At 39.1% G+C, this 19,002-nt stretch overlaps 1 protein-coding gene across 3 annotated transcripts in view; it reads right to left on the bottom strand.

Moving 5' to 3' along the window:
* Positions 1-19,002, bottom strand: part of LOC124160095 (intraflagellar transport protein 88 homolog) — a 171,275-nt gene that overhangs the window by 11,576 nt on the left and 140,697 nt on the right. For all 3 annotated transcript variants that reach the window (XM_046535816.1, XM_046535818.1, XM_046535817.1), the window contains one exon: positions 18,699-18,827. In XM_046535816.1, coding sequence (XP_046391772.1) covers positions 18,699-18,827 — 129 coding nt within the window. The remainder of the gene's footprint in view (positions 1-18,698; positions 18,828-19,002) is intronic.

Raw genomic sequence — 19,002 nt, 5'->3', positions numbered from 1 at the left:
ATATGACTCCAAGGTTTTTTACCGTTTCCTCATAAGGTATATTGTGGCTACCGAGTCTTATTTTTGGTAGATTTTCATGGTCTAATTGGGAAAAGAAATAATTGCTCCCTATAATTATTGCTGTTGTTTTCTTGTCATTGAGAACCAAATGATTGGCCTGCGCCCAACTGTTAATTCTCTCGATGTCCTCATTGATAAGTGCGATTGAATTAATACCGTATAAGCGCGTGTAAGAGGCGCACCTTTTTTCCCAGATATTGCAGCCGAAAATGGGGGTGCGCCTCTAACACAAACTTCTTATCTTCCCCCCCTCCCCTTCACCGGTTGCAAGTTCAAGGGGAACTGAGTGGCCTTGGTTTTCAGCGTGAGTCAGTCATCTGAAACCCTGGGTCAAAATCAAGCGGTAGGCAGGGGAGTTTCTCCCTTAGTGACGTATTTTTAAAATGCTCCTGTTTGAATTTCTTGCAAGCATCACGCCGTCACGTCGGTACCCCAGAGGTGAACATTGAAAAGATCGCGCGGGGTGATTCGCTCCGGAGCGCGCGCTAAATTTATTGCCACGAGTGGGCATCCCGCGGCATTTATACTGCATATAGTAATATTGGTGTCAAAACCTGCGGTTGAAAAAATTCGAACGAGTATGCTCATTGTTGGACTTAATGGTGGATAGAAGAAATCGGAAATGCTTATAAGTGAAGAGCGCTGAAGGAGAGGTCGAGGGGAAGAGGGCTCCCTCCCCTCCGTATTTAAAGCTACGAGCGAAGGAGCAAGGGAAGAACACGTCCGATCTTGCATGTGACGTCGTTGCCTTTAAAGCGAAGGGGCGAAGGCCCAGCAATGTGATATACGCAGTTTGCGTTGCCTGAGTTTCCAGTCCGTCTCGTCTTGTTTGAATGCGCTTATGCTACGCTTGTTTCTTCCGAAATTGTGCTGTTTGGACTATGTTGAATATTAGTAGCCTTATTTTAGCTATAAATCTTTGTGTCAATCAATTAGAGCTCAAAAAACTTAAATGCTGTAAGATATACGTCGCGTTAGGTCTAATTCTTTTTTGGAACCTCGTGCGTGTCATACAATTGCTGAAAGATATCGAGATATCTTCGAGCTCAGAAGGTGACTCACGTAGCATTTGACCTCCAGAAACTCGGGGAATTGAACCTGGTAGACCGAAAAAGGTCAGTTGGTGGAATGGGGTAGGGATGAAACACGTTTCCATTGTTCCCCTGTAACTTGATATTTTCCTGTGGAGTCTCGGAAAGGAAAAAAACGGCAGAGGCATTAGCTGATGGAGAGCCGAGTGTAGTTCCATTAGGCCCCTTGCACACACACCGATTTTGGACGGCCAGTAAAATATTGGCCGATATTTTACCAGCGAAGCGATGCTTGCACACACGCCGGATTTTTACCGGTCAAATGATACGTTGCTAAGTTTTTGAGCCGGCGTTGGCGATCCATAGTGACAATAGCCGGCAGCTAACCGGCATTTTGCCGGTGCCGGCGTGTGGTCGGTACGTGTGCAAGCTCCAATGCTCTCCCATTGGAATGTGGACGGCCGATATTTTACCGGCCGTCCAAAATCGGTGCGTGTGCAAGGGGCCTTAAATCTACGACGTGGTTATTATCCTACGGCGCTGAGATTGCCCCGATTGTTGTTCAATCTCTTGGGAAAGCTCATGCCATTTGCCTGTCGTGTTTTGCCTTAAAATTTTCCACGGCTGCAATTCTATTGCAATACTCCTGCGAGAGCTTTTAAACAAAATTGTTCGTGAGTAGGACAAGCAACGTAGAGCGATGGCGTATGCAAAGAGAGGATCGGAACTCTTTCTACTCCCTCTTATGCCGCCGCAGTTATCAAAATTTCCTCTTTCAAATAGTACTGAAAGAGGACATTTCGATAACTGTCGAAATTCCAGGCATACGTCTGCAACACCGCACGATAGGATAAAAAAAATGTCGCAAAATTTTTTTTCTTTATAGCTTCGATCCTCAAAATAGGGGTGCGCCTCTTACATGTGTGCGCCTCTTACACAAGCTTATACGGTAATATTGGACGGCGATGAATGACGATAAATTTGAAAATCGTCAGCGTAAAGGTGGTAGTCAAAATGCATGAGGATATCAGGGAGGTCGTTTATAAAGAGAGAAAAAAGAAGTGGGCTAAGAGCTGAGCCTTGTACCATCCCCACGGGATTAGGAATTCAGTTTGACTGTAGGTTACTACTGACCACCACTGCTTGAGTGCGACCGCTGAGGTAAGATCTAAACCAGTCGACAGCACTCTTTGAGAAATTTAGGGTATTCAGCTTGCGGAGGAGCAATTCATGGCAAACGGAGTCGAAAGCCTTGGTGAAATCGCATAATACTAAGATCGTCACCTGGCGTTTGTCCATTACCTCACGAATGTCCTCGGTAATTTTTAAGAGTGCAGTTTGAGTGCTATGTCGACCACGGAAGCCAGACTGCAAGGGGTTTAGTAAGTTAGCAGTGAATGTATATGAGCTTAATTGCTGACTTACAATCCACTCAAATATCTTGGCAAAAGCACATAAAATTCCTATCGGTCTGAAGTCATCAGGTGTAGAGGGCTGGGGGCATTTAGCAATTGGGTGTATAAGGGAGTGCTTCCAGGTCGCAGGATAGTGTGCCGTTTGAAGTGAGGCATCTATTATATTTAGGAGCGAGGGCAAAATGACAGGTAGAGCCTTCTTAATGCAAGAAATGGGAATATTATCATGTCCTTTGGCATTGAAGGTGATTTTTTTGCACGCGCTAAAAACTGAGGACGATGAGACATGTGAGAAGAAGAACTGATTATGATTCGCTGGAGGTGGGATATGAGGTTCGAGGGAGATTTGCGGTTCACTTTCGACAAACTGATTATTGAGGACATCTGGATGGATATTTAAGATATTGCTTTGGTTTTAGGAGGTAAGATTCCAAGATTACGAATGGATTTCCACATAGATTTAGGATCGCCCTTTTTTCCTAGAGTGCGTTCGAAATAATTTTTTTTTTGCATTGCGTATCATACTCTTCACTTGGTTACGTAGGGTTTTGTATCTAGTGAGAGTAGCCGGAACTTTATATCGCCGAAACATTGCTCGAGTAATATTTCTTTCTTTTATCTTCAGTTTAATTTCCGGTGTGAGCCATGGTGTCGGGGGATGGGTGACACTTACACTTCGGATTGGAGCATGCGAGTCCAGTGTGTTGAGTAGGAGGGAGTTTAACTCGTTAACTTTGTCGTTCACAGAAATCAGTCTGCTGATAGAAGACCAGTTAATCTGGCATAGATCGGTGATGAACTTTTCCTCGTCAAAATTTTTGAAGTCTCTGAAGGTAACAATTTTTGGCGTAAATGATGGAATTAACATTTTGTAAGTAACAAAGACTTGGTCGTGGCATGAGAGTGGCGGATCCAGTGTTTGACCAGAGGACGTAATTTTATTAAGGTCATCAACACAGATAATATCTAGGAGAGAGCTGCAGCTCTTCGTATCACAGGTTGGCATAGTTGGTACAATATTCAAACCACACACTTTTAAAAGGTTAAGGAGGGCATCTTTATCAGCTGTTTCTTTTAAAAGATTGATGTTGAAGTCACCCATGACTACTCGATTTACATAACTAGGAACAGTATTAACAAGAAAACTTTCGAGTTCGGGCAACCCGTTTGTCTTTGGTGGTCTGTATACAATAGTCGCTAATAATTTTGAATATGGACTGCTAATTTGAAGAGAGATATACTCCAGTTGATTATCAATTATATTAGCAGATCGACCCAAATCTTTGACTTTTAATGATGAGTGTACATATATACCGACCCCTCCTCCTAGTTTTCCTTCACGATCATTTCGGTACAGTACAAACCCAGGTAAGGAAACCATTACAGAGTCAATTGATTCGTTTAACCACGTTTCACTCACACCGATTACATGAAAAGTGTTTGTACAATAGTAATGTCTGAAATCATTGATGTGAGCCATCAATGACTGGGTTTTGACATGAGAAATTCTCATTTCCTCATGCAAGGTGGATGTTACTGGTAATTGCACTGGTACCCTTATTTGAGTATCTATAAAAAAATGATCAACATCTTCCTCTTTTCAAATAACTTTTGCGGGGGATCCCTTCTCTTTCCTTGCCAGAATATTCCCACCCCTAACCCAGGCAAACTTGATTTTTCCAGCTTTCTTCAAATCTCTCGTCAACGCAAACAGCTTTTTGTTGACCATTGTGAGTGACTCATCTACGTATATTGGGCTGGAGGAGTCCATGCCAAGGTCTCGGGTATTGAGATCCCTGCGTGTTCGTCGCTTGTTTATTAACTCATCTCTAACAAGTTGTCTTGTGAAACGAACAACAATAGGTGGGATTCTGGTGAGACCTTCCGGATTGTGAGAGGGGCACGGAAAAAAATTTGGTCGATATCTTCAGGTTTCATTTGGACACCTAATACCGACCCTAGCTTTAGGATTGTACCGGTTAAACTGTCACCGGTGTTAACCGGGACGCCACGAATTTCAAGAACGTTTCTTTTAGTCTTGTTCGTTTTTGTTAATTTTAACTTCAAGGTCACATATTTTTTTTTGAAGAAGTCTATTCTTGGCTTCCACTGTTTCTAGTTTATTACACATCACTGATAGTTCCTTCTGAAGCGACTCTAAGCGCTTCGACTGGTCACTTAAGGAGGCACTGTTAGCACTCACCAGATTAATTAATTCCTCTTGCTTGCCCTGCAGAGCGTTCATACGATCGAGGACTTCTTGCAGCATCGTGCGCACAAGTTGACTATCGGAAGAGGTGCCCTCAGAAGACTCAGGTCTCGGTGCAGCTACCATAGGATGACCCGGCGTTTTGGTACGACACGCGTCACAGAACCATTGTCGGCACTTCTCACTAAGTAACTTGAAGTCATCATCGTATATTGAGAGACATACCGGATGATAGAAGTCACCACATTCGCCGCAAGTGAGCGATTTTTGGTCTCGCTTAATGGGTTTCACGCAAGCACTACAGTTAGGCATTTCGCAAGAGCTTTCACGAACAAGAGAGACAGACAGCGATCCGCACTGCTCGAAGGCTGGACTGCGAGTGAACAAGCTATCTATTCTTCCACAAGCTATCTATTCTCAAGCTTTGAACCCTACAGACTGCCAAGGGCATTATTTGCTTATACTGTCTCCTTGATCCCCACATACTCTCACCCTTATCAGGACAAGTAACTGACCACTCAAGGTAGATGTTCATGTAAGGGAAGACATCCCATGTTTAGATGATAACAGTCACAACCCCAGAGCCTGAATACACATATGTATCACATGAAAGCTGACCATATGCATGTCTGTGTACATCACATATGTAGCCTAGGGAGGTCCTCATTTTTAAAGTTTTTGAATTTCTTGTGGGATGCCCCCCAGTTTTGTTCAATTTGGTGAGAAAATAAATCATGAAAATTATTTTTGCAATCGGATACTGGGAAAGCGTGCCGCATCGCACTTAAATTTTGAAATTTTGGTATTTTTGGGTGTTTTCTGAACATAACTGAAGATTACCATATATCTCCGAATATAGTCCCCCTCTGAATATAGTCCCCCCCCCTAATTTCGAGACCTCAGTTTTGGGAAAAATTTTAAAATGCAAAGGAAGGCAATTTTTCAGTGGTTAGCAAGTTAAAATTCTAGAGTCGATAAAAACTACTTTTTTCTGTGAAGAATAAGAACAAATCTGTTCACATATTTTCCATCACAACAAAATAACTATACCTAAAACATGTTGTGATCCATTGCATATATCAGTAATTTATAGTTCCTTAACCAGATGTAATGAAGAAATGAGAAAAATTTTTAAATATCCAAGGCTATTGTATTTTTTTTAAACATTCACAAATTATTAATATTTTTGATCTCCAAATGACTACAGACAATGTCAATATATAAGCTGTAACTTAAAGCCCATAAACAGTATTGCATTTGGCCCTGAAACTTTCTTAGATCCAGTGTAACACACCCATCAAGTCATCACAAATCCAAGCGATTAGAAATTATAAATATTATAAAAATATTGCCATCAAATGCCTGCTAAGCAAAATAATTAAACTACAGGACTTACAAATATCAAATTAATAAAATTAAGAAATAAACTTTTTCCAACAAACATTAAAACTGAAAAAATATAACAATTTTCAATGCCTCGTCGCGAATCATTGCATAAGTTACACAAAGAGCTTCTGCTCTGCATTTGCGCACAAATTCGACGATATATTCATCTAATTCTTTGAATCTGCCGCATCGAGACCCCCGAAATGACTTCCGCGATGTATTAGCGCTTTGCAAGCGAGGTAACTACTCTTTCCAAAGTCGCACCAACTTTCTTTCCACGCCAAATTTTTCAGCCGCCATATGAATTCTATGATTTACGGCGTATTCTGCAACGGCTATTTTTAAATTGGCATCGAAACTCCGTCTTTGATGGCTTCTGCCGCAAGATTGATCCTCATCTTTCTACTTGATCCATCACCTCACTGTTGAACGTAAAATTATTTTTAATAAAGAAAATATCGCGGAAATAATTGCGAAACATTTTGTGACGTAATTCATCGATCCTAATTACCCTGGCGAATTTAAGATATTCCTCCATAAATTGATCGCACTTTCGATGCTGAGTCGCTGGATTTCGATCAAATGCAGTAACGCCGGTGCTTCTGGTTTAAAGCCGTCGATTATTGCGCCTTTTCAGAAACAAATGCATCAACGATTGCGCATTCTTGTTCTGTGAAGGCGGTAAAGACAGTGGTTGTAAACACGAACCGCACGGGCACATGGACGTATAGTAGTTACGGACGCAATGAAATGCTAAATCGTCACGAAAGGTTCACTTAATCTGTTTATTTTTCGCAATGATTTAAATCATTTAACTATTAAATGAGCGACGGGTACAAATACTATTGATTCAATTCTAGTGTTCCATTAATGTAATGATAGTGTGTGTTTAGTTTTGATTTTAATTATTTATTGTTTTGCGTCATTAAGTGATCAGTGTCGACTGAATTATTCTAACAATACTTTTCCAAGAAAAATTAACGGCTACCCGATGGATTCCGTGAAAACGCATATTCGATATGCTATTTGAATCGGAAGAATCGTATCTTTACAACACTTGTGGTAAAATTGTCTTAATTTCCGGTAAAATGTGGCAGTAGTTACTCATATCTCCGATTATAATCCTCATACATATACTCAAATAAAAAGACTACGAGAACATAAGCCATTATGCCGTTATTTATAACTTGATGGTCACCTTTAGTATGCTAAACTAACTGGATTACACTCGATTATAGTCCCCCCCCTTTACTTTTCCGTGGCCATTTTTGGAAAAAAAGGGGGGACTATATTCGGAGATATACGGTATGTCACTCTCGGATTATTCTATAACTTTTTTGCCTTTTATAACAACTTGCTAGACCTTTGCAGAGTATCTCCTCAAATTTCTTTCACTTCTGCCCTTTGGTTCTCGAGATATCGCACCGAGAGTCAGCGTGCGCCACCCCAGTCAGACACTTTAGGTGGCACGTGGGCTGCATACTCTTAATATTTGTTGATCATTCTCACACATCGTAAAAGCATAAAATTCTTTAGAAAACCTTTAAACCGCATCAATATAACCTTGAATACTATATTTATCACTGTTTATTGCCACAACGGGCTTAGTAGCAGTGGTTTATTCTCCACACCTAAATCTTATAACTAAGTGCTTCTGTCTAATTCAGTGAATCATTTCTGAGAGCTAACCCCCTCAATGGTATGTGAATGCGCTTCTTGTTGCATGTGTTTCTTTGCCATTGGACAAGCTCTGGGTTTCAACTTATGAGATTTTATTTCTTTGCATCAGGAAAAGGTGGGGTTAGTTGATAGTAAATAGATGGGTGGGGGAGGAGCTAAGTTCTCAAAACCATCCACTCTCCCTCTGATTGCCACGAACTGCAAAATGTTTTAAATACCATTTCACAATGGTGTCTTACCTGGGAACTAAAGCTCAGTGAGCTTAAGTGCAATACCATGTCTGTCAGCCTAAAAAAGTCCCTCTTAGCTTCAATTACTCTTTAAACTCAATACCCGTGAATCACAAGTCGTCAGTAAAGGATCTGGCCTCACTGATACTAAACTAAATTTCTCCAAGCACATACAAACAGTCAAATCTAAAGCCATGTCCCTTTTAAGCCTACTATATAAATACTCAGAAATTAAAGACCCACAAGTTCTTTGTTGTTATTTTTCAACAACTGTCCTTCCTGTGATAACCCATTGTTCTTCTATATGGGCAATGTCAGCTCTGTCAAATCTCTCTGCCTTCAAATATCCTACTAACTTCTTCCCAAGTATGCATAGTAAAATATAGAGTCCCTCACTCACAGCCAAATACACCCACTAAAACCATTCCAACTTCTCTCTCCATTCTCAACCTTCCTTTTCTATGCATAAAAAGTGACCATAAATTTATTAACAATATCCTCAACTCAATCACAGATGACTGTCCAGAACTCCTTTCTTTTCTTAATTTCCGAGTACCCTCCCACCCTGTGAGCACCCACTATCACTGCTCCACCTACTAGTTCCCAGATTATCACTTATTCAACACTCACTATTTTCTGCCTCCCCTCACTTCTTAATTCCCTTCCTCCAACTATTGATCCCTTTTCACTATCCCCGAACATCTTTTCCAACTTCGTTCTATCTCACCTCTCTGAACATCAATAGCAACATTTCCCATTTCTTACCACTGCTCCCACTATCTTTAGTGTACTTGTATTCTTTAATTTCAAGGATTTGATTCTCGGCATATTTTATGTATCTGATTCCCACTACATTAGATGTATTTTGTTTTCTTGTTATTGGGCCACTATAGATTGGCAATATTGCTGCATGCAGACTTTTGAAATATGTAAATAAATAAAGATGAGCAATCGCATTGCCTTAAGTCGCCTTTAAGATAAAATATAATTGTTGTAGATCTTTAATCTGTGTGAATCTTCAGGGTTGTAACTTGGTGTGGAAACTTAGAAGGTTGGCCACTAGTATATATATGTGTGGATCACTGTGTATTGAAGTTAGTTTTTGTATTGCAATAAGTGTTACACCACAATAAAAGATTAAAACATGGCGCAGTCTTGTGGAATTGATTAACTGTGACCTACGACTCTTCTGACGTGTGGAACTAATAGTAACAGTTTCGTGTACTTCAAGTGGTTGCCGAACTGCCGAAACTGCAGAGATGGCAGGTATTCACCTTGTTAAACTGCCCGATAGTGTCGATTTAGAGAGCCCTACCGCCTATAAAGATTGGCTTATATTTGTGGGGGATTTTGAAAATTATCTTATCGCCACGGGACAAGATGAATCGGCGGACAAAGTGAAAATAGCTCTCCTAAAAAATATGTTGGGATCGCAGGGTCGAGCTCTATTTGAAACTTTTGATTTATCTAATGAAGATAAGCTAGCTTACGTCAAAGTTAAGGAAGCTTACGAAAAGTTTGTAAATCCAAAGCAAGACCCAATTTACGAACAGTTCGTGTTTCATCAACGGTTCCAACAGGAAGGAGAGACATTTGACCACTTTCTGACAGATTGTCGGCGACTTATAAAGAATTGTGGTTATGATAGTCCAGCCCCTCAGGAAGAATATATGATGATCTTCCGCGTGATTCAAGGCATCCGGGACAAGGGCGTTCAAGAGTCTTTGCTGCGAATGGAGTACAGAACCCTCGCCAAAGTAGCGGCCTACTGTCGGTCAGTTGAGATTAGCCGCCATCAGGTTCAACAAATTAACGGAGCCAATGAATCTACCCAACCTAGAATCCAAGAACTAAGCAGTGCCGGTGTGGATCATGTCAAAAGGAAAAGCAAGCCTAAGTTTTCAGGTAATGGTGGTATTTCACGTAATGAGGCGAGTGCAAGTTCCGGAAATGAAGAATTTAATTGCCGTAGGTGTCAAACTTCGCACAAACCTAGAGCGTGCCCTGCCTATGGAAAAAACTGTTAAAAATGCGGAATTTCCGGCCATTTCGCTGTTTCGTGCAGGGTACGCAAAGTCAGAGAGGTGAAAACATTTCAATCTGAGGCATCATCGGATGAATCTATAATTTGTGACTCTGTTAAAGTTCACTCAGTAAATCTCAATCCACCAGAAAAAGAATGGAGACAGTTAATTTTAATCGAAAACCTTCATGTAAGTATTAAACTGGATCCAGGCTCGGAGATAAATATAATTCCGTTACAACTGTTTAAAAAAGTGAATCACCTAAGTAAAGTTGAGCCCACTAACATTAAAATTGAAGTCTGGGGAGGTACTGTTATACCTGCAGTGGGAGTTGTAAATCTTAGTTGTGCAGTTAGAAATGAATGTAAAAATGTTCAGTTTGTTATTATAATAATAATATCTTTATTGTTCTATGGGTCAAACATGTGACATAGAACATTGTCAGGGAGAACATCAAAACATACATGTTGTCATAAACTATCACACAAAAATTCATTTACATTATAATAACCCTTAGGCTGTAGAAATTTTTTAAATTCTGTCTTAAAAACATTAATATTTGAAATATGTTTTATACTCGTAGGCAATTTGTTAAAAATAAGCGAGGCAGAGTGATGTGGACCTCTTTTGGCACATAATTGTTGTAAGATATGTATATTTTCACTCCCACGGGTCAGATAGGCATGAACCGAGGAGTTTGGTAAAAATAAGGTAGGGTTCTTTTTTACAAATAGTGCACAGTAAAAAATGTACATACTTGGTAGTGTCATTATATTATATTTTAGAAATAATGGCTTTCCAGGAGACCTGATGGACACATTTGCCATAACTTTCAAGGCTCTTTTTTGCATAGAGAATGCTCTAGCAGCAGCACTTGTGTTTCCCCATAAAACTACACAATAAGCCAAGTGAGAATGAATTTTGGCATAATATATCAATTTCAGTATTTCTAATGAAGTAGTTGGAGCCAATTTGCGAATCATATATATTCCCGTTGCCATTTTGCTAACTAAATCCTCAATATGATATGGCCAATCAAGGTTTTCAGTTAATTTCAACCCTAAAAATTTTGTAGAGCACGACTGCTGAATGGCTGTTGATGAATTAGTCTTAAGTAGAGGACTAATTTTGTGATGGAAATTTAAAAAACATGTTTTATTTCCATTCAATTTTAAGTTATTACTTTTACACCAGTCAATCATCTGTGCTACTGATGAGTGTGCCATATCAATCACCTCCCCTGTCTTATTACCAAAACTCAGAGTAGTAGCATCATCAGCATATAAAATGACTTTACTCTGATGCAAATGAGATGGTAGGTCGTTAATAAAAATGATGAATAATAGTGGCCCTAGAATAGATCCTTGGGGCACTCCACAATTTGAAATAAGGACATCTGAGTAGTTCTGATTAACATCACCATTACAATTAGTGTTTAATTGCACTACCTGCTTACGATTAGTTAAATAGGATTTAATCCAAGCTAAAGCATTGCCATTAATTCCGATTTGGACAAGTTTACTGTACAATATGCAATGATTGACAGTATCAAATGCCTTTGTTAAATCATAAAAAATCCCAATAATAGGGTGGTTTCCTATTATTTTTTTATTGCCTAAATCGAAAGATTATTACTCCTGGAGTACGTATTTCGCGCTTTTAGATTTTTAAATGACGATATCTATTTTTCGCGATAAAATGAAAAGTGAAAATTTTCAAGCGCGCAAAAACGCGACGCGTAAGTATGAAAGTCCGTGCGACGCATTTCTGGTTCCCCCTCTCTCCTTGTGTAGTGACCTTGATCGAGGCTCTGAGCGCTGATAGGACGCAGGATGCTAGCGGATAGCTGAGTACCTTGCTGAATGGTAGCGCTTGGCTTAAAAAAGGTTTATTAATACCTTATCAAACGAAGAAAACTTTCCGACCTTAGCCAGTTTTAATAGGTGATTATTAAGACATGTTTCCCTGAGCTCTGTGCCTCATGCATGCATTGGTAACCTCAGACGATGTATAACTCCTATCCTCTCGTGTAGAAACTAGGTCCCTGTGACGTCACGCGGAGTGGAATCGCATGGGCGCCAATCTGGCCTTTTTCAAATGAGGATAAAATTTGACCCTTGCCATTCGTCTAAACCGGTATTTCTAAAACAAAATAATTTGTGTATTATGAATACACTAATGGTGGGTAACGAATCGCAATCAATGCCTATCGTTTTCTTTGATGAAGGAAACTACCCTATTGCTTTCTGGTTGGCAAGACCTAAGATAATGTCATTAACAAGCTGAAAAACAGCAGACATAGTTGACTTGCCTTTAATAAAGCCATGTTGGGAGAGATTCAATAAATTAAATTTACACAGATAGACAATGATACGGTTGTAAAAGAGTTTTTCAAAGATTTTCGAGAAAACAGAAAGTAGTGCTATGGGTCTATAGTTAGTTGAGTCACTCAAAGATCCCTTTTTATGAATTGGGCATAACACAGAAAATTTTTAATTTGTCGGAAAATGACCATTGCAGATTGATAAATTGAAGATATCCGATAGAGGGGTAGAAATAATTTTAGCAGCTAGCTTAATAATAGGCATAGGTACCCCATCACTTCCGACAGACCATTTATTAGCGAGAGATTTTATGACATCTTCAACCTCGGCAGGATCTGAGGGAAAAAGAAATATTGAGGCAGAAGTACTCATCGCTTTGATAGTGGATGGAATGCTATCATCATTAACTTGACAGAACTGTTTATTAAAACAATTTGCTATGTTTTCGGGCTTTGAAACAGCAATATCCTTAAACTTTATGAAAGGTGGCGACTGTTGGGTGGGTTTATTATTCGTCTGCTGCTTAATAACATTCCATGCTGCTTTGCATGAATTATTAGATAAGGAGATACACTGGCTGTAATAATTTTTCTTAAACTCCTAGATTTGAGTTTTATAATTGTGCAGAAGTACTTTATACTCATTATAAAGAGATGGATCAGAAAATTTACATTGACGATGTAAATCTCTTACTCTAATACTCATGTCCATCAGCTCCGACGTGAATTTGACATTTTTCCTTTTACAGGTAGACTTTATTGTTTTTAAAGGAAAGGAATGGTTAAAATTTAATAAAAATTTGTTAAGGAAGGAGTTAAATTTAATATCAACATCAGAAATGTAATTCTCGTCCTCCCAAATTACGCATGCCAAACTCTTAAGAAATTCATCAACGCTGCTATCATTATAAAAACGTTTAGTAATATATATTGGTGCAGTAGATTTAAAATCATCAAGCTTCACCTCAATATCAAGGACACAATGGTCAGACATATGACTAAATATGGTATTACACAAAATCCTCTTATTTGGTAAGTTAGTTACAACTAAGTCGATAAGAGTAGAAGATTGAGAAGTTACCCTTGTGGGGACATCGTTAATTACTGCTAAGCCAAAAGATTGAAACAGGGCACCAAGTTCTTCACGTTGGATAAAGGGACTTTTTAAATCAATGTTAAAATCACCAAGGATTATTAGGTAGTTAACATTACAACTTAGCACAAATTGAATTGTGTCACTGAATTCTGTAAGAAAGAGATGAAAGAGGCACTTGGAGATCTATACGTCACAATTACCCCTAGACTGAGTTTATATGCTCTTAAGATTACTGATGCACATTCATGGACTTTTTCAATGTTATGTTTCGTCTTCTTGCATGAAAAAGACAAGGAAGGTTTGCAATAAATTGCAACACCTCCCCCTCTGTTATCCTGTCTACAAAACGAAGCTGCAAGTTTCATGTCATTGATAGCATAGCATTGTATTTTGTCACTTAACAGCCAATGTTCAGTTACCAATAAAACATCACTCTTCTTTTCTATATAGATTCTTATAGATTCTAAGAGTACTCCACTGTTGGGATTACAATCATGTGTTGATTTCAATCTGGTAAAACATGTTCACGATATTTCCAGCAGTAATAGAGATGCTTTTGTGTTACATTATAAGGAAAATTTCAGTGGGATAGGCTGTTTACCACAAAAATGTAAAATTGTCATTAGAAGTAATGCAAGCCCTGTTTGTAAACCCCCAAGGAGAGTTCCTAGTTCCATTAAGCCTCAGTTGAAATCAGAGCTGGATAGGCTGGAAAAGAAGGGTATTATAAAAAAGGTAGATACCCTTGATGCCAATTCTTGGGTTAGTAACTTGGTTATTGTCGAAAAACCTTCAGGTAAACTAAGATTGTGTCTGGACCCCACTGAATTAAACAAAGTGATTCTCAGGGATTATCATGAAATTCCCTCAATTGAGCAGTTGTCTGAAAAATTAAGTAATAAGCACATATATTCAGTGTTTGATCTAAAAGAAGGGTTTCATCAGCTACGGCTTGACAATGATTCGTCGTCCAAGTGTTGTTTCTCTACCCCATTTGGGTGCTATAAATATTTACGCATGCCATATGGGTTGCCCAATGCCCCAGAGATGTTTCAAAAAGTAATTGAGCAAAATTTTGGAGATATTACAGGTGTAGTTTTGTTTTTTGATGATATTCTATGTACCGGAAGCTCCCAAGCTGAGCATGATGAGTATGTAAAACAACTGATGGAGAGGGCAAAAGTAGTTGGGGCCAAGTTCAATAGAGACAAACTCCAGTACAAAGTATCTCAGGTGAAGTATGTTGGGCAAATATTTTCTAAAGAAGGTAAGAAACCAGACTGGGATCGTATTCATGCCTTGGTAAACTTGCCCGCACCAGGTGATCGCAAAGAACTACAGAGAGTCTTAGGAATGTTTAATTATGTTCGGACATACATACCAAATATGTCCAACATTTGTGCTCCTCTCCATGATTTACTTAAAACTGATGTAGCATGGCAATGGCTTCCGAGCCATGAAGTGGCATTTACTCAGCTTAAAAATCTAGTATCCAATGCCCCTGCACTGGCTAACTTTGATCCCAGTGCTAAATTGGTTACACAATGTGATGCTTCACAAAGTGGGCTAGGGTGTACGTTGTTTCAGGAAGGTCCTAAAGGTCTTAAACCAGTGCACATAGCCTCAAGATCACTCACCAGTAGTGAGTGCAATTATTCACAAATAGAAAAAGAGCTTTTAGCAGTCTATTTTGCAGCTTCCAAACTACATTACTATATTTATGGCAAACCAGTCCTGGTTCAGAGTGATCATAAACCCCTAATCAATGTTATGACTAAACCAGTGCATCAAATTGGTGCTGTTCGTTTGCAGCGACTAAGGTTGAAATTATTGAAGTATCATTTAAATGTTACTTATTTACCGGGTAAACTTATGCATTTTGCCGACCATTTGTCACGCTCTTATGTTACAGACCATGTCACTGATGACCCACAAATGCTAGAGGTAGTCCATTCCATTAGCAAGCATCTGCCTATGTCAAAAGAGCGTCTGTCTCAGTTTCAATTGGAAACTAGCAAAGATATGGCCTTGAGTAAAATAAGTCAATTTTGTAAGTCAGCCTGGCCAGTTTATAAAAAGTTATCTGATGAGTGTAAACCATATTATAAGCTAAAAAATGATCTTTGTTTTGAAGAGGGTTTAATTTTTCTAGGGGAAAAAGTAGTAGTTCCAGGTGCTTTGAGATCGTAGGTCCTTAAGTTGCTACATGAGGGTCACTGTGGAGAAACTAAAACTAAGGCTAGAGGTAGAGGGTTATTTTATTGGCCAGGCATGTCATCTAGCATTATAGATTACATAAAATCGTGTGGAATTGTGAGAAGTTTCGCCCAGCCAATTTTAAGCAACCATTGCAACCCCACTCTATGGCAAATCTGCCACATGAAAAAGTGGGTGCAGATATATTTGACTATTCTGGTAAATGTTATCTTGTCCTCATAGACAAGTATTCTAAGTGGGTTGACTTTTGCAAACTTAAGTCCAAAACAGCACCAGCTGTCATAGATGCTATGCAGACTGTGTTCAGTACTCATGGGTTTCCTCGAGTTCTCCTGGCAGACAATATGCCATTTGGGTCCTGGGAATGTAGGCAGTACTATAAAAGTAATGAAATAGAGCTGAGAACAAGTAGTCCTCACTATCCACGCTCTAATGGACTTGCGGAAATAGGGGTGAAGCTTAGTAAAATGATTCTAAAAAAGAGTCGGGAAGAAAAATCCGATTTCAGAAATCTTTTGCGGGAATATCAAAACACTCCTCTGCCTGGACTAGACTGGTCCCCATCGCAGTTGCTGGTTAATCGTTTACTATGCACAAAGATGCCGGTGACGTACAACACGCTTAAACCCAAAGTCATCCGACCACAGATTGTGGTAAAAGCATTACAATCGAAGTCGAATCAAATGAAATCCAACTATGATAAAACCTCCAGACGGAAGGAAGTTACTTTTCAGATGGGTGAAAAGGTACTCATTAAAACAAGGAGTGTGATAATTGGGAGCCTGGTGTCATTGTAAATAGACATACAAGTCCTCGTTCGTATTTGGTGAGAAATTCAGTGGGAAATGTAGTGAGGCGTAATGTCACACATTTAAAAAAAAGAATGGTAGCATGTCCCTCATCTTATGCAACATTACTACCAGATGTGAATGCACCAATCCATAATGCTGTAGGGTCAGAGAATCAAAATGTTGTACTAAGATCTGATATATATCCTGTTCATCCACCTATGTCTACCGCTGGGAGTGGTCATGTGAATCAACCAGGTGTACCCAACCCTATTGTACATCCTGCTGGCCTACCTATAACTATTACAAGGAGTGGCCGCATGGTTAAACCTCCAAGGCGTCTTGATTTGTAAACTTTCAATTTGTATGTTCTTTTTACTCCTAAAAGGGGAGGTGTTGTAGATCTTTAATCTGTGTGAATCTTCACGGTTGGCCACCATGTAACTTGGTGTGGAAACTTAGAAGGTTGGCCACTAGTATATATATGTGTGGATCACTGTGTATTGAAGTTAGTTTTTGTATTGCAATAAGTGTTACACCACAATAAAAGATTAAAACAATAATTTTTCTCTGAAAGAAGTAGCGAGATATTTATGGGAATTGAGTAAAATGGCAGGCTTTTAGACCACAATGCGTCGTAGGAAGAGTTGTGCTTTTCTTTCTGGGGAATACTCGTGTACAGTAGACTCATTATTACGACCAACCTTATTACGAAGTTCTAGTTATTATAAAGCAAATCATTGGTCCCGACGAAAAAGGCCTATCCAATGTATAGTACAAGAAATGTTATTACAAAATTTTCGTTATTACGAAATTACAAACGTCAGTCCTGGTCCAGCCGGCAACAAAAAGAACTTTATTAAGAAGTTCCACGAATAAGGAACAGAGTTTAGGTGAATATACACTAGGCTACATTATAACCATTGCACTATGTCCTACTACACCTTGATAATGACATAGTGTACTGTTGAAACCTGGGTCGGTTATTAAAACTCCTGTGGAACATACAAAAGTGTATCTTCATTATGTTTCCTGCTGCATGAGTCATCTACTAGCCCAAAAGGTGTCTAACAGTTACTTTCGGCAATTGATATTACACCTTTATTGGATTGAAATATTAGTAATTTGCGCATAATTTAAAAAAGAATAAGACCAAACACGGCATATTTCTGACTTTATTTAAGCATTTTACGCAAGGAAATAAAGGTCAAAATAGGATAGAGTCTTAGCATTCTGGCAAAACTCGATATCCTCCCAGCTGAGCTTCTTGGAAGTTGATGTGGTATTTTTTTCCAAAAACATATATCAAGTTACAATTTATGAGTCATGCTACAAATCTCTTTTGACACAGTCACAGACAAAGGGATATTTTATCAGGATATTTGATTTCTCCCTGCTTGCAATTCGAATTCATCTGCTTATCTCTTGAGAACTTCCAAAGATGGACTGAAAATAATTGAAGAAGAAGAAAATACGGTGGAGAAGCACGTCTACGCCATGGATTGTCCGCTAGCACTTGACAGTAGGAGTGGGGGTAAAGTGAGCTACCTGTTGAAAATAAGAAGTTGGATGAAGCCGAGTATCAGATGGGCGTGCCGCTGAAATGGCGTTTGGTAGATAAGAATGTATACATCAGACAGAAGTCCATCGTAGCAGTGTAAATGCCGAGACAGAATGCAATCATTTTTTTGTGAGGTGGTATGTCCCCGTAGGATATTTGAAAGAGATGTTAGTTGAATAAACTATATGCCCAAATTGTTACCATAAAATTAAAATATTCCATTAATCAGCTAAATTCCTGTTTGAATCCTTTAAAGGAAATCACAATTACTCGCCATAATTTTGGGTTTCCTCCTGCATAGGCAGCCTAGACAAACATTCCCGCATTCATCGTTTTTTTCGTCCATCCCCTTGAAAAACAATAGATCGAGGTTCCACTGCATACCTTTTTATTTAAGCATTCATCGAGGGAAATAGCAGAAGAAACTAACGTTTAATATGCTTTGCCCAATTCTAGTATTCGAGTTATTCGAAATTCGAGGTATTCGAATATTCGAGCTATGATTTAATATTCGAATTCGATATTCGAGTTCGAGAAATCTGCCATTCAGCCCATCTCTGTGTATTACACATCATTTTTTCCTCATATCAATTGAAATTTCTGCCAGTGCTAGCAGAAGGAGTCACAATAATGAATAATGCAAGGATCTTGAGAGCTTGTGTGGAGAGCAATAATTACCTGGTCGACTGCTGCTCCCAATTCTCTCTCGAACTTCTTTTGCCCTTTCCATTTTCTTCAACTCCAGGGCATACTCCACAGCTTCCTTCAAACCTAATTCACTGCAGAGGCGAACCAATATCCTCAAACCTACAAGAACAAAATAATTACACCCACGATGAGTATTCGTGTGCACAAGAAACATTTTAAATATGATTATTAGTCTGGCACCAAACTTTCTTAACATATTAATGTCTGTGGGAGATGAACTGTGAGATCTTATCCATGCTCCATACTGTGACGGCACTCTGTAAATAACAGCCAA

This window comes from Ischnura elegans, chromosome 6, assembly GCF_921293095.1.
Source record: "Ischnura elegans chromosome 6, ioIscEleg1.1, whole genome shotgun sequence".
Taxonomy (NCBI): domain Eukaryota; kingdom Metazoa; phylum Arthropoda; class Insecta; order Odonata; family Coenagrionidae; genus Ischnura; species Ischnura elegans.
This window is presented reverse-complemented; position numbering and strand designations above follow the sequence as displayed.